The 25,996-nt window shown below is 35.3% G+C and overlaps 1 protein-coding gene across 1 annotated transcript; it reads left to right on the top strand.

The window, feature by feature from the left end:
* Positions 1–803: 803 nt before the first annotated feature.
* Positions 804–25,090, top strand: DDX52 (DExD-box helicase 52). The gene is made up of 15 exons (XM_069481052.1): positions 804–890; positions 1,964–2,162; positions 9,197–9,327; positions 10,373–10,558; positions 12,173–12,316; positions 12,979–13,090; positions 13,941–14,013; positions 14,519–14,722; positions 15,989–16,079; positions 17,959–18,081; positions 18,214–18,364; positions 18,541–18,616; positions 19,984–20,055; positions 21,619–21,711; positions 24,548–25,090. Exons 1-15 carry the CDS (start codon positions 804–806, stop codon positions 24,603–24,605), a joined length of 1,800 nt encoding a protein of 599 aa, XP_069337153.1. The 3' UTR covers positions 24,606–25,090.
* The last annotated feature ends 906 nt before the right edge of the window (positions 25,091–25,996 follow it).

The following is a 25,996-nucleotide window of genomic DNA, read 5'->3' on the forward strand; positions in this document are numbered from 1 at the left end:
TCTTGGCTCAAGTATCACTTCAACAGACTGAATTTAACTAATCGAGCTAAAAGTTGCCCCCCACCTTCTTCTCTATCAATTACACTTTTTTTTTTTTTTTTTTTTTGAGAGAGAGTCTCGCTCTTTTGCCCGGGCTAGAGTGAGTGCCGTGGCGTCAGCCTAGCTCACAGCAACCTCAAACTCCCGGGCTCAAGCGATCCTTCTGCCTTAGCCTCCTGAGTAGCTGGGACTACAGGCATGCGCCACCATGCCCGGCTAATTTTTTTCTATGTAGTTTTGGTTGTCCATCTAATTTCTTTCTATTTTTTCAGTAGAGACGGGGTCTCCCTCTTGCTCAGGCTGGTCTCGAACTTCTGAGCTCAAAGGATCCGCCCTCCTCGGCCTCTCAGAGTGCTAGGATTACAGGCGTGAGCCACCGCGCCCGGCCAATTACACCTTTTTATTTGTTTCACAGCATTTATTACTTTCAGAGATTACCTTGCTTGTTTATTTGTTAACAGTATCTATTGTCCTCACTAAAATGTAAGCTCCCTAAGAAGAGGAATTTTGGGATGCTGTTTACTAAAGTATCTCTCAAAGTCTAGAACAGTGCCCGGCATAAAAGGATATTTATAAATATTTTTTAAAAGAATTTATAGATAATGACGGATCACACGACAATAAATCAACCGAGTTTCTCACCACAGCCAGGCTCCGCCTCCAGGAGTCCCCTCCTCTCACAGCATAGCCCGAGCCTTTTCCTTCGGGGCAAAGGAAGTCGTCTGCGCAGGCGCTGTAGAACCGCGGGGCTTTCTGGGTAAAAGATGGACGTCCACGATCTCTTTCGCCGGCTAGGCGCGGGGGCCAAATTTGACGTGAGACGCTTCTCGGAAGATGCAGCCAGATTTCAGGTACTGTGAGCAGGGGGCCGAGGCTCCTGAACTCCGGAGGAGCAGGAGCCTGAGGATGAACCGGCTGCTGGGGGAGCCGGCGCACACGGACATCCCTTGGGGTATTTCCCCTCCTTTTGTGTTCAGCTTACCCGCAGACCTACCTGGTTCAAGCCTTCTAAATGAACTGTTTTCCTATCCTATCGTAGACCTAGTTGGGCTTGGCATGGAGACGCTCTTTCCCCTCTTCTTAGTTTATTCAAAGCAAAGTTGGAATCCTTTCACAGAGAACATTTTCTCGAAACTGGTGAAAAAATTTTCAAAAACAGAAACAACCAAAAATGGAGAAAACAGATTCTTTCACTGTAGTCTACCCATGGTTAGCTTGGGATGCGTATAGTTGTACCGGGTATGGTTCTTTTTATTGCCGCAACCCCATGGCGTGTTAAGTAACCAATGAGAAGAGCGATTTAGAAATGGGAGATTTTACATAGGGAAGTAGTGAGTGATAAATTGGGAGAAATCAATTGGGGACCAGTTGTGGAGAATCTTGAATGTCAACCTTGCTATTGGGACAAGGGACTTTTGTGTGGGCCTGCGACATGAGTTTCTTCTTTCTCTAACTGGCAGTATAATGTAGTTGTTAAGAGTATCAACTCTGGAGCCAAATTATCTGGGTCCAAACTCTGAGTCTGCCAGTTACTATTTAATATTATAGTTTTGAGACCTTGGTTGAATTACTTAATCTCCGAATACCTTAGTTTTCTCATCTTTAATACTGCTGTTTACCTTGTAGAGTTGTGAGAATGAAGTAATTTAACATGTATAAACATGCTTAGAAATCTCTTTGACATATAGTGAGTGTATGTAAGTGTTTATTGCTCTTGTGATTATTATTGTTACTGTTATAAGGTTAGGAAAGGTATCTTTTTGGATTCCATTTGCCCAAACACGCATGTCAGGTTGACAGATATTTGGAGAAAGAATAGAAAAGAAGGGGAGTCATTGGACCTGTATCCTCTCTGTCAATCTTGCGTGAATGAAAGCAATGCTATTCTGTCGGTAGACTTCATATTAAATGTTTTGGGTTTTAGATAGGAAAAAGGAAATATGACTTTGATTCTTCGGAGGTGCTTCAGGGACTGGACTTTTTTGGAAACAAGAAGTCCGTCCCAGGTGAGTGTGGAGCATCACAAACACATCAGGAGCTCCAAAATGAAAAGAAACAAGAAGAAAGCCTAACTGAAAGGAAGAGGGAGCAGAACAAGAAAAAGAGGAAGAAGATAACTTCAGGTTAGTGTTTGATTTCTGGTACGTTTTTTCTCTTTATTTAAATTTTTTAAATTACAAAAATAATGCAGGCTTATGGTTTCAAGTCAGACAATATAGAGTCATTACTTAGTTAATGGCACTCAGGTTGTTTCCAGGTACTTGTGATTACAAATATTGCTATAATAAAGATATTTGTACATACATCCGTTTGTGCAGGTATTGTTATTTCTGTAGAATAGCATCCCAAAAGTGGAATCACATGGTGAAAGGATATACATGCTTTTTTCTTTGAACAGATACTACAAAATAACTTCCCATGCCCTTGTCTGTACTGAATATTATTGGTCTTACCGTTTTTGCCAATCTAGCGAATGAAACTTTTTTAATGTACTTTCTCGACACCTGCAAGTTGAGCATCTTTTCATATGCTTTACTGGACATTAACATTTCACCTTTTGTGAATTGTCTGTTCTTACTCTTTACCTATTTTTCACAGAGTTTTTGTCCTTTTCTGCACTGTACTATAGGGGTATTTATTTATTTTATCTGTGTTATCTTTTAAGTTTCCTAGATATTTACTTTTTATGTAAATCCTTAAGTCATACAATGATGAAAAGTAAATTTCCTTCTCACTCTTCGTCTCCAGTCTCCTGTTTCTCTAGAGGCAACCACTATTAATTTCTTTTGTATTTTTCTAGAGATATTCTATTCACATGTATTTATGCCTTCCTTTAAAAAGACAAATATTCTATATACCTATGTTTATATATATTTTAAAAAGATGAATATTATGTATATGTTCTGTTGTGAACTTTTTCCCTACCTCTCTCTTTTTTAAAAACAATGTATCTTGGAGATTGTTTGGAATCAATAGGAAGTACACTGCTTGCTCATTTTAATACAGCAAATGTTCCACTGTACATTCCATAATTGATTTAACAGTTGATTTAACAAGTTCCTGTGTGATGGACATTTAATTTGTTTTCACACTTTTGCTGTTGTAGTGTTGCAGTAAATGTCATTCTACTTATCTTTGTGTGTATATGTGAGTATACCTGTCCAAGAAATTCTTGGAGATGGGATTGCAGAGTTAAAAATAGATTTATTTTAAATTTAGATATTGTAGAATTATCTACCAGAAACTTTGTATCAGCAGGAAATACTTTGCCTTGTTCATTGTAACAGCGTAGTATCCCATCATACATTGTAGGGATGGTCCATAATTGATTTGACAAGTTCCTGTGTGATAGACATTTAGTACATTGTTTCCATACTTTTGCTGTTACAATGTTACAGTGAAAGTCATTCTTCTAACTTGGCTGCAAGGAAGCTTGATAAAACCTGTCACCATGATTAACAGGAAAGACATGCACAAACTTAGGAAAAATATTCAAATATTGGGCAAGCAGAAATACACACATATGTACTACAATCATAAGCAATAAATGTGTATAGGCCATAAAACTATGATGTATGTGTAGGCATATATCTATTTTTAATTAGAAAATTCAAGATCTTGTAAATTAGTTATGATTTGGATCTTAGTACCACTTACCTTCTGAAGCAGGCAAAAAAAATTTTTTTTAAGTCTACTTTGTGACACCCTCCAGCAGTATATGAGAATTTTCTCTTTCTGTAAATTTGTCCATTCATATATTTTGTACCCCTTTGATATACATCTGTTTGTATATCTGATGTACATCTTTGATATTCATCTGTTTCTTCTTAATTTATTAAACCTCTTTTTTTTTTTTTTTTTTTTTTGAGACAGAGTCTCACTCTGTTGCCCAGGCTAGAGTGAGTGCCGTGGCGTCAGCCTAGCTCACAGCAACCTCAAACTCCTGAGCTCAAGCGATCCTCCTGTCTCAGCCTCCCGAGTAGCTGGGACTACAGGCATGCACCACCATGCCCGGCTAATTTTTTCTATATATATTTTTAGCTGTCCATATAATTTCTTTCTATTTTTAGTAGAGATGGGGTCTCGCTCTTGCTCAGGCTGGTCTCGAACTCCTGAGCTCAAACGATCCGCCCACCTCGGCCTCCCAGAGTGCTAGGATTACAGGCGTGAGCCACCGCGCCCGGCCTAAACCTCTTATATTAAGGAAATTAGCTCTATGTAGAGCACATTTCTTTGCATATATATTTCCAGTTTGCTGTGTGTCACACTTTCTTTATTAATTTATGTATTTTGGCCTTCTGAGCATTAAGTTCATTTTTTAAAAAAATTCTCCCATGTTTTCTTATTTGCAGTTTCATTTTGTTATATTAAAATCTTTGACCCTTCATATTAAAATCTGTGACTCCTTATTTGGTATAAGGAGCAAATAGGGAACTAACTTGATTTTTTTTTTTTTAGATGGCTAGCTAATTCTCCTAATACCATATGTTGATAATTCATCTTTTCCCTATTGGATTTAAATGCACCTTTAATTGTAAACTTCATATATATATATATATATATATATATATATTCAGGTCTATCTCTGGGCTCTGTTCTATTCTATGGATGTGTATTTCTGCATTCACATACTAATACCAGCTTGTTTTAATTACTTTGGCCTTATATGGTATAAAAATCCAGTATAGTAGAGAGGCATACCATGTTTATTGATTGGGAATCTTAATATTTTCTCCCCAAAATGATTTATAGAGTAAATGCAATCCCAATTAAAATTCCAGCAGGCCTTTTTATAGAAATTGACAAAGGACCTCATATAACCTATGCAGTTTTTTAAAAGATGAATAAAGTTGGAGGACTTATCCTTCCTGATTTTAAGACTTACTATAAAACGGCACTCATCGAGATAGTTTGATATTTACAGAAAGATAGATATGAGGGGACTTCAGAAAACTTGTGGGAAAATGGAATTAAAAGATTAAAAATATAAACTTTATTTGTCAGCATAAGATCCATCAAGTTCAAGGTACTTTTGTAAGTGATGGTGCCAACTATTTAGTTCATCCTTAAAGAACTGAGGTTTCTAGTAATTTAACCTTGTTGATGCAGTCTTTTTTATATTATTAACTGAAGGAGAATGGGTACCCTTTAAAAATTATTTTTAAGATTAGGAAACAAAGGCCAGGAGTGGTTGCTCATGCCTGTAATCCTAGCATTCTGGGAGGCCAAGGTGGGAGGATCACTTGAGGTCAGGAGTTCAAGACCAGCCTGAGCAAGAGCAAGACCCCATGTCTCTACCAAATATAGAAAAATTAGCTGCATGTGGTGGTGTATGCCTGTAGTCCCAGTTACTCAGGAGGCTGAGGCAGAAGGATCACTTGAGCCCAGGAGTTTGAGATTGCGGTGAGCTATGATGATGCCACTACACTCTAGCTGGGGTGACAGAGCAAGACTCTAAAAAAATTTTTTTTAAATATATTAAAAAAGATTGGAAAACAAAAAGACATCAGAAGGAGTCAAATCAGGACTAAAAGGTGGATGCCTAATGATTTTCCATCAAAACTCTTGCAAAATTGCCCTTATTAAATGAGAGGAAAATGACTAGGAGCATTACTGTTTGTGATGGAGGAGTATTTTCTGGTGTAGCTTTCCCAGGCAATTGGCTTTGGCTAATTTTCTCAAAACACTCTTATAAGAAGCAGATGTTATCATTTTTTGGCCCTCCAGAAGGTCAACAAGCATAGTGCCTTGACCATCCCAAAAAACAGTTGCCATGACATTTGCTCTTGGCCAGTCTGCTTTTTTTTTTTTTTTTTTGAGACTGAGTCTCGCTCTGTTGCCCAGGCTAGAGTGAGTGCTGTGGTGTCAGCCTCGCTCACAGGAACCTCAAACTCCTGGACTTAAGTGATCCTACTACCTCAGCCTCCCAAGTAGCTGGGACCACAGGCATGCACCACCATGCCCGGCTAATTTTTTCTATATATATTTTTAGTTGGCCAGATAATTTCTTTCTATTTTCAGTAGAGATGGGGTCTTGCTCTTGGTCAGGCTGGTCTCGAACTCCTGACCTCGAGCGATCCACCCGCCTCGGCCTCCCAGAGTGCTAGGATTACAGGCTTGAGCCACCGTGCCCAGCCCGCTTTTGCTTTGACTAGACTTATTAGTAGCCATTGCTTTGATTGTGCTATGTCTTCACAATCATGCTGGTAAAGCCATGTTTTATCTCCTGCTATAGTTCTTCGAAGAAATGCTTCAGGATCTTTATCCTACTTGTTTAAAATTTCCATTGAAAGCTCTGTTCCTGTCTGCAGCCGATCTGGGTGCAGTGGTTTTGGCACCTATTGAGTGGAAAAGTTTGTTCAACTATAATTTGTTAGTCAGAATTGTGTAAGCTGAACCACTTGAGATGTCTGTGGTGTTTCTGCTATTAATCATCTGTCCTTTTCTATCCAGGGCACAAACAAGATGACTTTCTTCCTTGTAAATTGATGTGGATGGTCTGCTGTTGCAGGCTTCATCTTCAACACCATTTCACCCCTTAAAATGAGTTATTCATTTGTAAACTGCTGATTTCTTCGGGACATTGTTCCCATAAACTTTTTGTAAAACATCAGTGATTTCACCATTCTTCTACCCAAGCTTCACCATAAATTTGTTATTTGTGCTTGCTTCAGAATTCATGTTGCTCTGGTAGGGGCTCTTTTCAAATTGATGTCTTATCCTTCTCAGTGCCTCAAATTAAATCCCATTCAGGTATAAGTTAGTATGAGTTTATTTTGGTGCAAAAAAATTTTGAAATCCACACATAGTTTTTCATAATATGTATTTTCAAAGAATTTTTAAAGATTTCACATACATGGATCGACAGAACAGACTAGAGCATCCATTTAGTCCATACCTATACATATAGGGTCAGTTAGTTCTCAACAAAGGTACTATGGCAATTCAATGGGGAAAGGAGTCTTTTCAACAAATTATGCTGCATGCATGTGGAAAAAAGTGAACATCAAACCTGACGTCACACTATAAACAAAAATTAACTTGAAATGACTCAGACTGACATGTGAAATCTTAAAGTCATGAAACTTCTAGAAGAAAATACAGGAAAAAAATCTTTATGACCTTGAGGTAAGCACAAACCATAAAAGAAAACTGATTTCATCAAAATTAAAAATTTTTGCTCTTTGAAAGATAGCATTAAGAAGATGAAAAGGCAAGCCAGACAGGGAAAAGTATTCGCAACATGTATATCAAAGGACTTGCATCCACTCACCGAAGAAGATACATACGTGGCAATAAGCACATAAAAGATATTCAACATCGGTAGTCATCAGGCAAATTAAAACCACAGTGTAATGCTACTACATGCCCACTAGAATAGCTAAAAATAAAAAGACTGACCATACCAAGTGTTGGCAGGGATGTACAGAAACAAGCTTTCACACCATTGATGGTAAAATGGTACACCCACTTTGGAAAACAGTTTGGAATTTTTTTTCTTTAAGTTAAACATTTACCTACCATTATTACCCAGGTATTTCACACCTAAATATTTACCTAAGAAAAAGGAAAACATGTCTTCAGGAAGACTTGTACCTAAATATTCATAGCAAAGTTATTTGTAATAGCCAAAAACTGGAAATGACCCAAATGTCCTTCAATAGGTGAAGTATAAACAAATTGTATATCCATATAATGAAATACTACCTAGTAATTAAATGTTACGCTATTGTGCAATAACTTACGCTATAATACCGATGAATCTTAAAATAACTATCCTGAGTGAAAGAAGCCAGACTAAAATTGGTACATACTACCTGATTCCATTTATATAAAATTCCAGAAAAGGCAAACTAATCTATAGTTTGTGAATATTTTTCCCTGTCTGGCTTGCCTTTTCATCCTTTTAACTAACTCTTAATCTATAGTTGGCCTTTTCTGGAATTTTATACAAATGGAAATTAGATTGGTGGTTGCCAAGGTGTAAAGGATTACAAGGGGCCATGAGGAAATTTTGAGAAGTGATGGAGAAACCTTGAATGTGGTGATGCTTTACTGAATGTAAAGATATGTCAAAACTCTTCAAATTATGTACTTTAAATACATGCAGTTTATTATATGTTGATTATGCTTCAATGAAGTTGAAAAAAATAAAAAATTTCAGTAGAACTAATCTTTGCTCATTACCCTTAGAACTTTTTAGGTTATTCTTACATATTTATTCTTCCATATGAACTTTAAAGTCAGCTAGTCCAGTCACCAAAATAATTCCTGTCATTGCTTTTAGTTGAACTGGTGTTATTTATAGATTTAGGGAAAAAAAAACAAAAACAAAAATACAGATTTAGGGAAAATTGCTGTCATTATAATATTGCATAGCCTTAAATATTGTGTTTTGTTCATTGCTGTTGTAAGTGAAATCTTTTATCATATTTATTTTCTAGTTGGTGTTATTTAGATATAGAGAAGCTGGCTGCCTTATTGAAATCCCTTAATGTTTAAAGTAGTTTTTCAGTTAATCTCCCGTCCTCAAGTTTGCAATTATCTACATATTGCACAACTGAAACAACCAACAGAGAGAAGATATTTTTGGGGGTTTTTTTTTTTTTTTTTTTTTTTTTTTTAATTTTTGAGACAGAGTCTTGCTCTGTTGCCTGGGTTAGAGTGCCGTGGCATCAGCCTAGCTCACAGCAACCTGAAACTCCCAGGCTCAACCAATCCTACTGCCTCAGCCTCCCGAGTAGCTGGGACTACAGGCATGTGCCACTATGCCCGGCTAATTTTTTCTATACATATTTTTAGTTGTCCAGATAATTTCTTTCTATTTATAGTAGAGACAGGGTCTCACTCTTGCTCAGGCTGGTCTCGAACTCCTGACCTCAAGCGACCCTCCTGCCTCGGCCTCCCAGAGTGCTAGGATTACAGGCGTGAGCCACCCGCGCCCGGCCGAGAGAAGATATTGAGCTTCAGGAATCTGATTATATCAACACAAAACTTGCCTCTCCGTTTCCAATTTTTATGCATCCTATTACTTTCTCTTATCCCCAGTTGTGTCAGCTAGTACTTTTTCTTTTGTTTAGTGTGAAGGTGTGTCCTGTTTACTATACCCAAGACTGTCACGCTTAAAAATCTTTTAACTTTTTAAAACATATTTTAGAAATTACTTCTCAAGAAGAAGGTACTACCATACAGTGGATATCATCTGTGGATGCAAAGATTAAAGATAAAAAGGTTAAAGGAGAAAATAAACTAACTTCAGGAAAGTTGGAGCATCTCAGAAAGGAAAAGGTTAGAAAAATTTCTTAGCTCCAAAAGTGTATGTTTTTCTGACCTAGTGACTGTTTTGCTGGACGTCGGTTATTCTGTTGGTAAAATGAATATAGTTTTGTTAAAATAGAAGATTACTTACATTTGTTTAGATTTTACTTTAATGAAAACAAAGTAGGCATTTGTGCTATAGCTAAAAATTTTGAAGTTTAAAAGTTTGAAGTCAAAGATAATATCTATATGTAGCTATCCCTATATATCTACATATAGATATGTCTTGACCTATTCAAGTTTCAAGATTAATAGTGTGTTTAGAATTAAATTTTTAAAATTTCTTAACCCTTTTTTCATAAACAGGGTTTGGCTCCCTTTCTTCTCTGTGTTGAGCTCAATGGTTTAGAATTTAGGATTTCTTCTGACAGGGATTAGATGATTAGAATTCTTAAGGAATGTATTTTATGACTCGGGAATACGGGGAATAGGATATAGAAGAAACAACAAACATACCATTTTTGTATCTGCTGTACACGTACCGTGTTCCTGAGGGAGAGCTGTGTTCAGTTCACTTTAGGGATTACTGTGGCGATGCGTCAGTGACCCAGAAACCAGAATTTGGCTATTTGTGGATCAGAGAATGGGGAAATAAACCAAATCAACACTGCTAGAGTCTACTTTTGGCACTCGGTTTTAATAAGTAGAGTTTTAGGGTAATTCATCAAAAAGCATTGGTACTTGGACTGTAATAGATGGATTAAATGCCTGCCTTCTAGAAGTTTGTATAGGATTAGAAGTTATAGCTATGAAAATAACACAATATGAATAAGATATTACTCATGGTAGTGATACATTGATATGAAGAAAGCATAGATAGATAGGTTTCATTGTTATGAAGGTCTTATTTTATCTATGAAATGTATCTAATATCTGTGATATTTGTGGCTTGGATTTAACCATAAAGGTTCATGTGCTACTAAAGCTTATCCTAGAAACTATTACTATTGCTTTATAACATCTGAGAATGTATTTATTTGGCATATCCATGGTAGCCCTTTACTTCACTTTTCAGATAAACTTCTTCCGGAATAAGCACAAAATTCATATCCAAGGAACTGATCTTCCTGATCCAATTGCTACATTTCAGCAGCTTGACCAGGAATATAAAATCAATTCTCGACTGCTTCAAAATATTCTAGATGCAGGCTTCCAAATGCCTACACCAATCCAAATGCAAGCCATTCCAGTTATGCTGCATGTAAGTATGAAGGTCTAGAATGCCTGGAACATTCTTTCCTTTGTGTGTTTGCTCATTCTCTCTCTCTCCTTGAAATCTTTCTTTTACCTTATCTCCCCTATTAAAATCTTTTGCTTGCTTTTAAGGTCCATCTCAAATGCCTGTGCCTCCATAAAACTTGTCTTGATCACTATAACTAGATGTGATCTTTTTCCTTTACCAACACCCTTTCCCCTCCACCTCAATTCTCAGGGTTTTTGGTGTGTTCTTTTCCTTGCAGCATTTATCTTACATTTTACACTACTATGTATTTATATAATTATGTTTATTTTTTCACTTTACTAGAGTGTAAATAAACCCTCTGAGAATGGGGACTATGTTCTGTTCATTCATTGCTGATTTGCTTTATAATGCTCAGGAACTACTTCAGAAATACAAATGCTTTCTAAAATTTTTATATATAACCTGTCTTAATTTTTTGAATACCTTTTATTATTAAAATATACTTTACATACAATTAAATGCATAGACTTTTAAGTGCTCAGTTAATGAATTTCAACAATGCATACCTTGTGAAACAGCTACTCCAGTGAAGATGTACAACATATCTATCACTCCAGAGAATTTTCTTGTGCCTTTTCCATTCAGTCCTCATCCCACCTCTCCCCTACTACTCTGATTTCTACTGCCATACATTCATTTTGCCTCTTCTAAAATTTTATATAAATGGAATCATACATTAATTTTTTGTTTCTGGCTTCTTTTACTCCGCATAATGTTTTTGAAATTCATCCATATTGCATGTATCAATAGTTTGTTACTGAGTATAATAGTTTTCTGTTATATGAATATACCATAATTTGTTTATCCAGTCACTTGTTGACAGAGGTATAGATTAACTTGGGTTTTTGGACATTAAATTTTCCTGAGGTTTGTCTTTGTAGCAATGAGAGCTGATGTTTTTCCCCACATAACTAAGATAGTTTTCAGTTCTTGTAGCCAAGGGATATGAGTTCCTTTTTCATTCATACTAGTCCTTTTCATTTTCTTTGAGAACTGAAATGAGAATATGTTCATACATTTGAATGATATTGTTGACTCATAGTGACTTTGCTTTTAATTTTTGTTTAAGATTGATGACTAAAGCTTTAAGCTTTAACAATCACAGTGACTTTTTAAAGATTGTCACCTATAAATTGTCATTCAGGTCATTGCCACTTTTTATTTCTTACCTTCAGCCATTGTGTTATTTAATAAAACCTTCCTTTGGGATTGAGCAGTACAGATACCAGGACAAAAAAGTTGGTTTTGTAATTTTACTTTGATAGAAGAGTTTAGTGGAAAAGAAAAACTGAAGTAATAGATATAATTTAGGTTGTGGATTATCTTTGGGTTTTGATTATCCACATTCTTTACCCATTCAAATGGACTTCAGGGGCAATGCTCAGAAACCCTGTTGGGGCGGTGGTGGCGTGGAAGGGATAGATGATGTTAGAAAAGCAGATAGGACTTGAATGATTGGATTCATTATATATAATTTTATTTGTTATTTCTACTGCTGGTAGCATTATGACCAGGCTCTGAAAGATATATGCACTTTTCCTTGTAGTATTTAATACACTCTCATGTTTTTAGGGTCGGGAACTTCTGGCTTCTGCTCCTACTGGATCTGGAAAAACTTTGGCTTTTAGTATTCCTATTTTAATGCAGCTGAAACAACCCACAAATAAAGGCTTCAGGGCCCTGCTTATATCACCAACACGAGAACTTGCCAGCCAGGTATGACTTGTAGCTTTTGAAAAGAATGTGTTGTTCGGTGCTAGCTTCAGTGATCTTATTTGAAGGTATTAAAAAGGTCTCAAAAGAGTAAGGCCCATGTCTTCTGTCATGGTCAGTATTCTCTACACAGCACACTGCTCTGTATCTTACTTCATATGGGCAAGTCTTTTAAGTCTTTCTATAATTTTCTAAAGCATGCTGATTTTTAATATTTATACTTCCTTGATGAATGCTCTAAGATCCTTGAAGTTGAAAGGTTACTGAAATATGTAGTCTCTAAAAGTTATTTTTCTTATTTAAAAAAATGAAACCTCATCTCAGTTTTTGAGAAAGTAAAACTATACAGTGATCTGCTCCACCTTCCCAATGTGTTGAGTACAAAATACATGCCAAGTATGAAATAGTCTTATAATAGTACTGTATTTGAAAAACAATATGGAACAGGTTGGTTTTATCTCTTGGAACTAGTTTACTCAGCCTGAAGAAGCTACTGAATCTTATTAGGCATTGAAATTTTAAAATGAGAATCTACAGATTATTATGAGTTTAATTTCAGATACTCATGGGTTGGTAATAGATTTATTTTATTAATAATGTAAAGGAGACTATACATCTTGTCCAAGTGTCTTAGCAGCTAATGTTTTCATCATTTTCTGTTTTAGATTCACCGAGAGTTAGTAAAAATCTCTGAGGGAACAGGATTCAGGATACACATGATCCACAAAGCAGCAGTGGCAGCCAAGAAATTTGGACCTAAATCATCTAAAAAGTTTGGTAAGGAATTTATACTTGGGATGTAGAGCACGTGAGAAATCTGGAAATTATAAATATCCTAATTGCTGTGTAAGGGTTGTCATAGTAATGTATATAATTAGTTTGATTTTTAGAGAAACTAAAGAGATCCCCTTCCCATTCCACCCGGTAGCTATATATAAATATATACCACTGGGTCTCAGCTACAGACAATTTTGCCCCTACCCTCCACTACGGGACATTTGGCAATATCTGGAGACATTTTTAATTGTTAGAACTGGTGAGAAGTGCTACTACCCTATAACGGGTAGAGGCCAAGGATGCTGTTAAACATCCTACAATGCACAAGACAGCCCCCTACAACAGAAAGTTATCTGGTCCAAAATGTTACCAGTATTAACATTGAGAAATCCTGCTTTATACTATTGATTTTTAATCTGCCATGGAACTATTCTGGCAGATAAGAATGGCTTACATCCCTACCCCATGTATCAGCCAGAGAATCTGCTTTCATCTGTTTTTTTTTTTTTTATCTTGAGCTTCTGAGTAAAATTTCATTTAAAGAAAGGATTTTCCTGGGAGAAAAAAGTTTGAAAATCAAATCGTTGGTTTATAGTGTTCTTGCCTCTTAGAAGTTGAGACGGCTATTCAAAGATAATAAAAAGAAAGTAGGGATATAGTAGTTTGTGCTATGATGGAATAAAAATTATATATATTAGCTTATTAATAATGAATTTTTGTGTTGTTGGCTAGTGAGTATAACTGTTCCGTCTGCGCGTCACGTTATCAACTGAAATTGAGGAGGCTTAATTGCTAGGTCAAGAGGGATGAATCTTGTTTTTGCAATTTCTACCATTTGTTTTTCCTATAGATATTCTCGTGACTACTCCAAATCGACTAATCTACTTATTAAAGCAAGATCCACCAGGAATAGACCTAACAAGGTACAGATAATATTTTAATGCCATTTATGTGTGTTTTTCATTTAGTTGATTATATTTTTTCCTCAATTTCTTATATTTTTGCACTTTGGAGCTTGCTGTCTGCCAGCTTCATCACTGTTGGTGCTGAGAATAATGTTTTTTTTTTTTTAACTGACAGAAAAACTATCTGGTCTGGAAGAAAGTTACACATTCTGATAAGCAGTTAGTACAGAATTCCCCTAGACCTTTTTGTATTTTCAACAATGGTGATAGAGTTCACGAAGTTTATGCAAAGCTCTTTTGTTGCTAATGGAACCTGATATCTTTGAGGCTAATAGGTATATTGAGCTATGTTTATTTTGTTTTTACTCTTTTCCTGCTTATTTTTCTTATATATTTTTTTGGTATGATAAAGTATATTTGAGAAGCAGCATCATAGTTTGACTTCCTCATGTATTCCCATAGTTTAATAAAGTGTCTTGAATCTTTTGGTTTAATATCCACAAATTATTTTGTTATTTCTTAGCGTTGAATGGCTGGTAGTAGATGAATCAGACAAATTGTTTGAAGATGGCAAAACTGGGTTCAGAGACCAGCTGGCTTCCATTTTCCTGGCCTGCACATCTCACAAGGTCAGAAGAGCTATGTTCAGTGCAACTTTTGCATATGATGTTGAACAGTGGTGCAAACTCAACCTGGACAATGTCATTACCGTATCCATTGGAGCAAGGTATTTGATTGTTTTTCCACATTATCCCACTGATTTTTTAAAAAATACAACTCACTTTTTTAGACTGAAGGATATAGGCCTAAGACTAATAAAGGATAGTTTTACTGATAGAAAAATATTTTCAAAGTCAAAATTGATTAAAGATTTTTCCATTTTAGAATAATCCAAAGGGTGGTTCTCATCTTGTCATGTTAATATTCCTATCATCATACTTTTAGGTGCTTTTTCCCATTCACAAAGTAAGATACGAGCTCCGTGGCCACCCAGAGGGTTTAGTTTCTTGTACGGCTTAAGTAGGACTGCAGATGAGGAATCTGATGTTACTGAGCCACTTGATTTATAATTCCTTTGAAAGAATATTTTGGGAAGTTTTTCATGATAATAAATGCTCAATGGTAGAAAAAAATTAAAGGAAATTATGATATTGCCACTTGATAGAATATTATATAACCTGTGAAATGATAAGTATGAAGACTATAGCTATATGAAAAAGTGTTTGTAATATCATATTAAGTGAAAAAGAAGCCAAAGGGGACAATAAAGCAGTACCCCATCTACTTTAAACTTAAAATTCCTTTCTGCTTAAGAATGCTTTTTGGAAAAAATAAAAATAAAAAAAAAATAAACTTAAAATTCCTGTGTATACAGAAAGCAGGAAAAATTCACCATAAACATAATTTAAAGGCAGATAATAGAACGGGGAAAGTATTTATGACCTAGTGTAATATATTGCAGCATTTTATAGGGCATTAATGAAGCCATAATATACCTCACCCCCAACTGTTAGCCTATAAATAAACACTTGATAGTCATTAAAAAAAAAAGTTTATTGGTATCAATCTCTGGTGTGTTTAGAAAAACAAAAAGTTTAGCCATATGGAATAACAACCTTTACAATGTTTTCATTATTTTATCCAATAATTTTACATTTAGAAATTTTTTTTATAAGTAAACAATTAGACACATGAAAATTTATTACTGGGATACAAATAAACATCAAAGTTTATTTTAAAATGGTGGAATTATGGGCAATTTACTCTATCGAGTATATTTTTCAAATTTTCCTGCGATAACATTTTTATAATTAGAACAAAACATTTAAAAATACTTTCATCTTCAAATTACAGTATAAATAATTCAGTACTTATAGTATGAGTAGAAAAGTTGGTTTTGTTAGAGTTGTATATAAATTTTTTTATTTACTTAGCATTCAGGGGAAAAGCAAAAATTGGTTCTTACAAACTATAAGGTATGTTTTCTTCTTAGGAATTCTGCAGTAGAGACTGTAGAACAAGAGCTTCTCTTTGTTGGGTCTGAAACTGGAAAACTTCTGGCCATGAGAGAACTTGTTAAAAAGGTATATTTGGGTTACATTCTTGAATTTGGGTAAATTTCACAAAGCCTTACATTACTGGTGGTAGACTCCGAACTATATCATCATCATTTTACATCATATTTCGTAATCCATTGGTAAATTGTTAAGAAGCATGTGTTGTGCCAACTCCAATCCCAAGGGAAAGAGGCACACCTCTGAGAATATAGTAAGTTTTCTGTTCGCAGCTCAGAGCAGGCTAGGAAAAGATCTGCCTGATGCCCCCTCCATACCTCCATCCCTCTGCTGGTTTCTTATATAACTCTGGGGCAAATGAGTAAGACACTGAGTGGGGGTTTTAATCCTTTCGGTAAGGATTAAGTAGAAGCTGTAGTTAAAAAGTTAAGTATTGGGGTGTCAGGGTGAGGAACAATAAAAGAAATATAAATCCTAAGCCTTGCCCTTGGGATTTAGTCTTATTTAGGGGGTAAAATAAATATACTTGTCTAAGATAGTTTCTGATAAAGTGCCATAAAAGGCTAAAGAGTATTTTTCTTAAGCACCCATATCGTCGTAATGGGGCCATCAGGGTGAACTGAATTGGTTGAGGAAAGCTTATAAACAAGATGCTACAGGTTGTGAGAGACCACTGGATATTTTTGAAGAATATTGCCACATAATTTTTAAGGAAAATTAATTAAACAGTAGTATATAAGATGGATTATAATGGGAAAAGACTAAAAGTAAGGAAACCAATTAGCAAGTTATTAAATTAGGCTAGGTGGAGATGAGGAGGAAATAAGATCAACAGCCTTAGTGGTAGAATGTTAAGTATAGTTGGAGAATGAAAGGCAAGGGAGTTTGCAAGTACCTGGTGACTTTAGAAGTGGTATGCTTTAGTACTTAAAAGCATGGACTCTGGAGCTAGGCTACCTAGATTGAAATTCTAGCTTCACAATTGTAGCTTTGGACACCTTAACCTTTCTCTTCCATAGTTTCCTCACCTATAATATGGTATAATATCTGCCTCATAGGGCTGTTTTAATATTAGTGAGTTTATAAATATAAACATAGTACTTACAGTAATGCTTGGCACCTAGTAAATGCTATGTTAGTTTTACTAATAGTCTTAAGGATATCATTTGGCACTAGGGAATTTAAGGTTTTCCCAGATACTAACATGATTATACACCAGAGCTTTTTAGCCATGTAAAAAGCTTTGGGAGGTCTGTGAACTCTCTGAAATTACATATAAGATTTTGTATAAATGAATGGTTTCCATTAGAAAGCTTCATAGTGTTCACTAGATTCTGAAAGGCTTGTGTAAACCAAAATAAAAAGACTAAGAAGCCCTAATATGGACAGTTGAAAATATAGAAAGCTCATTTGAAAGAGAGTAAGGGTTTGATGATATAAATGTAAAAATAATTTGCTTAGATCTAGTAGTTGATATTGAGATTTTATTTAACTCAATAAGATAAAGATTATATTGAGAGAACTGAGAACCAAGGACTAAGCTTTGGGAGAATGTCATAATTAGGATAAAGAATGTATTAAAAATATAGTTATTACATTTTAAGCAGAAACAAAAAAATTCTGAGGCAAAGAAGCTAAGAGATGATTGTTTCAAAGAGTCATTATCCATTATTGTAGGAAAGCTGAAGGTGGATTGATTAGACAAGATTATTGAAATTAGCAAAGTGGAAAACAGTTCAAGTTGAGTTATATAATAAGCACCCATTTTGGAGAATGGTGAGGAAGATGGAGGCAGAATTAGACTACTGGCCTGAGAAATTTGGCAGCGAAAGTACGCTAAATTGAACTGGGTTCTTTATGAACTAAAGTCATTTGAAATACTGAACAGTTGTATTCTGTATTCTTCGTTGTGGATTATGTGTGCTGGTTTTTGCCTTCTTTCTTTTAGGGTTTCAATCCACCCGTTCTTGTTTTTGTTCAATCCATTGAAAGAGCTAAAGAACTTTTTCATGAGCTCATATATGAAGGTATTAATGTGGATGTTATTCATGCAGAGAGAACACAGCAACAGGTAAAATCAAATGTATACTTTCAAAATCTGAAGAATTACTTAATTTAAAATTATTGGCATTAAATTTATGAAGTACCTGTTTCCTATTCTTTGAGTGATACTAAAGCATTTAATATAATTTCTATTAACCAGAGAGATAACACAGTCCACAGCTTCAGAGCAGGAAAAATCTGGGTTCTTATTTGTACAGCCTTGCTAGCAAGAGGGATTGACTTTAAAGGTGTGAACTTGGTGATCAACTATGACTTTCCAACCAGCTCAGTGGAATATATCCACAGGATAGGTGAGTTGTCTTTTTTGTCTTCCGCTCTGTTGCCCATTCATCTATCTTAGCTCTGCTATTCCCTTCAGACATGCTCATTTTTTAGTGCTGTGAAAACTCAGTGACTTTTATATGTGAATCTTGAGAGTCCTTTTCCCCCCAAAAAAGTGATTTTTTTATGATCTTATTTCTTCTAGGTCGAACTGGAAGAGCAGGGCATAAGGGAAAAGCTGTTACATTTTTCACCGAAGATGATAAACCATTATTAAGAAGGTAAATTAGGAAAAAATAACTTAGTATTAAGTTGGCAAAATTGCTTCATTATTCTTATATGTATATTCAATTAAGAGATAATTACAAAATGGCTATGTCCCAAACTCTGTCAATGTCATTAGTCAACTAAATTTTAGCCATGAGAAAAGAAAAAAATGATCAAAGGCCTTGTTTTTGCCCTTCCATTATTAGAATTTAGAAATACCGATTCAAAATGGAATATTCATTATTAAGTTTCAGACTCACAGGACTCTTCCAATAGCCATCAGTTGATGTTACTTACAATGGAGTAGTAAGATTTTTGAATTAGTGAATAGTTTAAAAGTTAATTTCTGAGTCACTTCAGCCCAGTCAACATTATCCCAGTCAACATTAATGGTGCATCCTTACTCTTAAGGGCAAATGGGGCTTTATATTTAGTCCCAGGATCACCTGCCATATAGGAAAAACCGTAACACACTCCAATATTATTCAGTTGTAGCCCTTTAAAGCTGGGGTAACATATGATACTTTCAAAATCTCAGGTCTTAATTTAACCTATGTTCATAGATCTTATATAATACAGAAGTTGCGTTTCCTGTATTTTGTCTGTCTACAGTAATTTTTGGTTGATGACAATTGATAGTACTTCACATTTCTAATAAATGAAATTTAGTTATGGCCAAAGGGGGTTTGTACTTTATTTATCAGTTTTGGTAAACTGATTTTGATTTCTGCCTTCTGAGGTCTGTCCTCTGTCACCCTTTGTATTACTTTGAGCAGATTCACATGTGCATGTGTAGAGGGTTATATTCCAACAGTCTAGATCCACCGACGGTTTCCTCAGCAACTCCAAGCATGTGAATCTGATGACCCCAATATCAGAGTAATATGCACCTCAGTTTTCCATCTGTGAAATGGGGATAATGATAGCATTTAATATTTACCACATAATGTTGTTGTGAAGAGTAAGTTACTATATATGAAAAACTTGCAACAATGCCAAGCCCATAGTAAGCACCGTCACTTAATAAATTTAAGCTTGACTCTGGCTTCAGTCACTGTTTCCTCCAAGATTGGGCTTAGTAGATTTTAGGGCTTGATAAATATTGAAATAGCTGCTATCTAAAGTTATTCATTGTCATGTTTTAAAAGGAGCTGTAGTTAAAAAATAAATAAATGAAATTATTCATTAATGCATTGATTTCAGTCCAGTGGGTTCTCTCAGTAATCTAATATGCTTACATCTGGTGATAACTGTTAATATATCAGAATGTTTTTATGGATTACTTTATGTAGTTTTAGTTCCTCTTATGTTGTATAGAGGGTTTATATACATACTCATCAGTTGGACAAGATACAAGTTTGTTTATGGGTTCCTTTTTCAGTGTTGCCAATGTTATACAGCAGGCTGGGTGTCCTGTACCGGAATACATAAAAGGTTTCCAAAAACTATTAAGGTACTCTTGAATTTACCTGGATCCTCTCTTTTTGTCTGTCTCTTTGTGTATACATTCTTTTTGTTTTGGTTTGGTTTTTGTTTTCTTGCTTCTTATTTATTTTAATTTTATAGTGTATGTATGTATCTCTAAACAGTACATTGTTTAGTTTTGCATGGTTTTTGATCTTGTATTAATGTAAATGGTGTCAAACTGGATGTGTTCTTCTCTCACTTGCAGTTCCTGCTTAACATTCAGTTTTTTGCTGTTCTTTTCAATTTTTTTTTTATTGTGGTAAAATACGTGTAACATAAAATTTACCATCTTAACCTTTTTTTTTTTTTTTTTTTTGAGAGAGAGAGAGAGGGTTTCATTCTGTCATCCAGGCTAGAGTGTAGTGGCCTTATCATAGCTCACTGCAACCTGAAACTCCTGGGCTCAAGTGATCCTTCTGCCTCAGCCTCCCAAGTAGCTAGGAATACAGGCACGCGCTACTATGCCCATCTAATTTTTCTATTTTTTGTAGAGATGGGGTCTTGCTGGTTGCCTAGGCTGGTCTGGAACTCCTGGCCTCAAACAGCCCTCCCACCTTGGCCTCCCAAAGTGTTAGGATTACAGGCGTGAGCCACAGTGCTTGGCCCATCTTAACTATTTTTAAGTGTTCAGTAGCATTAAGTACATTCGTATTGTTACAAAACCATCACCACCATCCATCTCTAGAACTCATCTTGCAAAACTGAAACTATGTACCCATTAAACAATAACTCCCCATTCCCTTCCCATTCCCCAGCCCCTGGAAAACATCATTCTGCTTTCTGTTTCTATGATTTTGACTCTATCTCAAGTAAGTGGAATCATACAGTATTTTTGTCTTATTTCACTTAGCATAATGTCTTCAAGGTTTGTCCATGTTGTTACGTATGTCAGAATTTCCATTCTTTTTAAGGCTAAACAATATTTCCTTGTATGTAATACCACATCTTGTTTATCCATTCATCCATTGGTGGATAGGTGGGTTTCTTCCACATTTTAGCTATTGTGAATAATATTGCTCTGAACATGGGTGTACAAAAATGTCTTCGAGACCCTACTTTCATACTTTCTTGCTTTTTTACTCTCTTTTACACATTATACTTCCAACAGTAATACATTTGGAGCATTTTAAGATAAAAATTTTGCTTTTAAATATTTGAATACCATATGTTATTTCCTTGCTATTTTTTCAAAAAAGTATTTCGTGTAAGTGAAATGTGCCCAGAATTATTTTAGTCCATAAAACTGATAAAAAGCAGATAACTGACCCAAATCAAAGTCTGATGCTTATTGACATAGGATATAAGGTTAATACAGGACATATTTTAATCATAATCAATACCTTTTAAAAAGTTGATTGAATTTATCATCCCTTTGGGTTAGCTCTCTAAATGTTATTAGGTGATCCATTAATGTGTGTATAGCCCCAGCTTAAACCAGTGGTTTAATAAAAGAATTTTGTGATCAAGAATCAAAACTGATTTTAGCTTTAGCTCTTCTAAATGAAGTTGCACTTAATTTATTTCCTCTTTTACTTTTTAAAACTTTCAGCAAACAAAAGAAAAAGATGATTAAGAAACCATTGGAAAGGGAGAGCATTAGTACAACTCCAAAATATTTTTTAGAAAAAGCTAAGGATAAACGGTAAGTACATGGTAAGAAAAGCTGCTGGTTTGACTCCATCAATATAGTTATGTTAGGCATTATTTTTCCTTAGGATAAATTTTTAGAAGTAGAATTGACAGGTCTACAGTCTATTATAAGATGTGATAAAAATAATATATCTTAGGCTGCCTATGATGTGGGAACTTGGATGATTTAATGCTAAAATTTTTCTGTATCTGTGGATTAATGATCTGATTTTTTCCATTTTTGAAAATATGATTTCAATTCACTATAAAGTTGAATTGTACTGCCCACCATCTTTACACAGCCTACAGTAGGACAGGCTACTAAGACCAGTTGTTAGGACCATTGACTCAAATTGATCAAGTCTTCCTTGAAGCTCCGTGGCCTGGAGGATTTCAGTATAATCTTAGGCTTATGCAGAAGCATATTGTAAAACCTGTAAAAAGTCCTACTTGGGTAAGTTTGTAGTCACATAGTTGAGTTTTATGAAGGTTTTAAAGCACAGACTTTTTAGCATGCATACAGAGCTACCTTATTTTGCCCAGTAATACTAGGAAGCTACATATTTTGATAGGGGTAGGCCAAAATATTCTGAACAATACTACTCTTTCCACTACTTAAGGAAAATGGCACTCTCCAAATTCTACCAGTACCAAGTTAGTATATGCTCTAATAGAACTCCTGAATTCTAATAACTTTTTTTACTGTTTCTTTTTTCTTGAGAGTGTCATCAATGGCGTAGGGTACTACCATTGTGAAATAAGTTACTGTTTATTTCCATTACTTCACATCTGTTCTGTGGAAGTCATTAGAAAAAACTGTTTCTGTCAACCAGCAGACATTACCAAGTTGTCCTGCGAGGTACTTGGTGGTGGTAGGATATAAAAATGAATATGAAATGAGATCCCTTTCCTGAAGTTAGGGCAAGGAGGTTAGTATACATGAAAAAAAATTAGAAAATGATTTTTAAATAAAATATGAGTTTAGAAAAGGGAAAGATTATTGTGGATTGATGTAGTTACAGAGAGGTTAAAGGACGTAAAACTATCTTTAAGGATAGGGAAAATTTAGGCATGTAGAAGGAACAAAATGAACAAAGGCATGAAAACCAAAATTTACTTTCCTTGTGTAAGTGGAACAAGATTCTTACTTGACATTTTGGTATTGGCGATGGGAAATAATGTTCAGTTCACATATATACAATGTACAAGTATCCCAAAAGTTTATTGCTTTTTGTTTTGTTTTGTTTTTGTTGTTGTTGACACAGTCTCACTTTGTTGCCTGGGCTACAGTGCAGTGGCATCATCGTAGCTCACTGCAACCTCAAACTCCTGGGCTCAAGCAATCCTCCTGCCTCGGCCTCCCAGAATGTTAGGATTACATGCATGAGCCACTGTGCCCGGCCTGCTACATTTTTTATTTTAATTTTCTGTGGTTACACTTTGTAGGTTACACTTAGAGAATGTCATGATGCTTGGTGACCTTGGTCACCTTAATCTTCTCAATAGACTTTTTCTTGTGTGGATGTGTGGAGGGGGCATCACTATTATACATGCCTCAGAACCTTATTTTTTGGATGATCTTAAAGCTGTGATTACAAATGCAGTGCTTTCAGGCACTGAGCAGCAACTGATGAAAATTTTTACAAAGGTTGAAAATCAACTAGAGCCTAAGATGGTGGCTATGTTGAATTTTAATAAGATATATCAGCATTTTAATTACATTTTAAATGTTGACTTTTATAAGTTTGTAGCATTTATACTTCTGTGGTTATTAAAACTTAAAATTACACTAAGGTTTTGAGGACACTTGACATAAACCTTGTTTAAGATGCTTTGGTTGTTTCTCTATTTTCTTTACATTTAAAGGCTATTTGAATGTACTTATTAATGTAGCATACAAAGAAGACCTATCATGATGTGACTCTAGCTTACCTCTCCACTACAGATGTTCCTTTAATGATCCCACCCACGCCTGTAGGCTCAGCTCATACCTCTATGCTGATAAGTCTTAAGTTCATATATTCAGCCCAAACTTCCCCATTGAGCTACAAACCTAAATCTTTGTTGCCTAGTGGGCCTCACTTCCGGCACTACAAACTCAACCAGCCCCATATAGTGGAGGGAAAAGTTGGATTTGGAGCCAGAAGAACTGGTTCTCATATTTTCTGTGTGACTTTGGGAAAGTCACTGTACCTCTCTAAGCCTCCTTCCTCCTATATATAATGTAAATAATTATGTAACTAATAGAAACTGCCTTTCAGGGTTGGTTGGAGGATTAAATGAGTTCATATACATCAAAGAACTTTGTATTACGATAATGCAGTGTATTGACATTGATTGTTTTCTTTTTTCCTTTTCCTGTGTTAACACTTAGTTAATGACATTCACTATTCACCAGGCTCTGGAATCATACTCTCAGGGTTCATATATACACTTATTACCAGTATGTGATGACTGACAAATAACTACTCTGAGCCTCATTTTCCTCATCTGTAAAATGAGAATAGTGGAATCTTCCTCCTAAGTTTTAGGAAGATTATCCAAATTACACATGGAAAGCACAGTTTCTAAGTGCACTTAATAAGCACTGAATTAATGTGAACTCATTTTGATGTCAGGATCAGAATCTGTCTTTCATACCATGTAGTAGTGTAGTTTATTGTGATGGTTCTGTATCACTTAAGTGATTGTGATTTTCTAAAGGGCAGAGACAATGTCTAATATGCATCTTTGGGTTCCTGGTGCCTCATATAGTAAATGTTTATTAAACTGTTGGTAGAGTTATGGAAAGTAAGTATTAATATAACTAGAATTTTCTGACTCAACTTTCCTTACTTTGCTTTTCACAGGAAAAAGGTCACTAGTCAGAACAGAAAGAAGAAAGTAGTTCTTGGAGATAAAAGTTAATAGTGGACTTTTTAAAGGACTACCCCAGAAATGTAATTTTATGATCCCAGTATGAATGAATGTTGTATCTCATGGAATATTTCAAGTCTTAAAATCCACCTCTACCAAACATTTGAATCAAATGCCGTCACATGGTGAAGAAGGAGTCTAAACTATCAATGCATCGTGTCAAATTTCAATTTGTAGGTGACTTTTAAATGATTCCAAAATGGAAATAATGTTCATTGACATTTCTGTGGTTTGAATCCAGAGAGATACTTCTTATAGAAGAACAAAAGCTTATGCTAAAAATAACAACACCCAAAGGTGGTGAACTCTTAAGGATTTTTCCCTTCAAGTGTGAAGGAAGGTGTACTGTATGCTGTGGAGTGGCATCTGGAACAGAATTTCAAAATAAAGCCTTGACATTGAATGTACTCTCCATACCTCACATACTTTTTTTTTTTTTTTTGCGATGGGTGGACAAGAAGGAGCCCAGAAGAAACTTGCTGTTCTCCTTAATATTTCTTAATTTGTTGATGGCCTTTTGAGGTGTGAGCCACAATAAAGAGATGCCTCTTTTGTGGCTGGTTATTCAAGTTCCCTAGGATTTTAAATTCTTTGGTCTATTAAGTATCCTTATACCTCGGTGGTAAGGTAGCTCATACCTTAGCTATCATAATGTTGCAACTACAAGATTATGATCTGCCTCTCCTGTTCTTACCTCATTTTCCATCATTTAACCATGCTCTTTCCTATGTCTTTCCATTTAAGATTATTTTACTTGAAAACTGATAAACATTTTATCCTGATAAGGAGGAATGTTCCTGTTACTTGATATACCACTGGCTTCACTCTCTTACGGCGTTATGTGTCCTGAGACTTGATTGATGGCCCTTCAGCCATTTAGTAAGCAGGTCTCTGCCAAAGGTAAAGGATTATGATCATATAGTGATGGAAACTATTTGCTATTGGCAGATTTTTCTTAATTGCTAGTTTCGTACAGTGGAATAAAAAAATAGATTTCATACATGTAAGGTACTTAGAGTGGTGCCTTATAATGACACGAATGTTATCAATACCACCACAAAACTATAATATAGATAACCTTTTCTCAGCAGCATTTGAATTAAATTTATTTAAATTTCTTTTATTCTCAGCTTTTTATTCCAGAGTCAGGACAAGTAGACTCTGTCTTGAATATCTTAACCTCTCAGAGCTTCAGTTTTTTAATCTATGAAATTGTCTATAGCTCAAGATTAGAAGTATCTAGCACTGTGCCTGATATGGTATACTCACAACAAATATTCTTTCAACATTATAAATTTTGTTAGGAATACAAGGCTTGATAACACAGTCCTTGTCCTTATAATGTAATCGTGGAGATAATGTAAAGGAACAAGTACAGTCAT

This window comes from Eulemur rufifrons, chromosome 9 (genome assembly GCF_041146395.1).
Source record: "Eulemur rufifrons isolate Redbay chromosome 9, OSU_ERuf_1, whole genome shotgun sequence".
NCBI classification, from domain to species: Eukaryota; Metazoa; Chordata; class Mammalia; order Primates; family Lemuridae; genus Eulemur; species Eulemur rufifrons.

Bases quoted from the DNA above. Each gene is read 5' to 3' on its own strand.
- DDX52 (XM_069481052.1), top strand. From the start codon at position 804: ATGGACGTCCACGATCTCTTTCGCCGGCTAGGCGCGGGGGCCAAATTT. The intron at 9,328-10,372 runs GTTAGAAAAATT...TTCACTTTTCAG, and splicing joins AGCATCTCAGAAAGGAAAAG to ATAAACTTCTTCCGGAATAA. The intron at 18,082-18,213 runs GTAAAATCAAAT...TCTATTAACCAG, and splicing joins CAGAGAGAACACAGCAACAG to AGAGATAACACAGTCCACAG.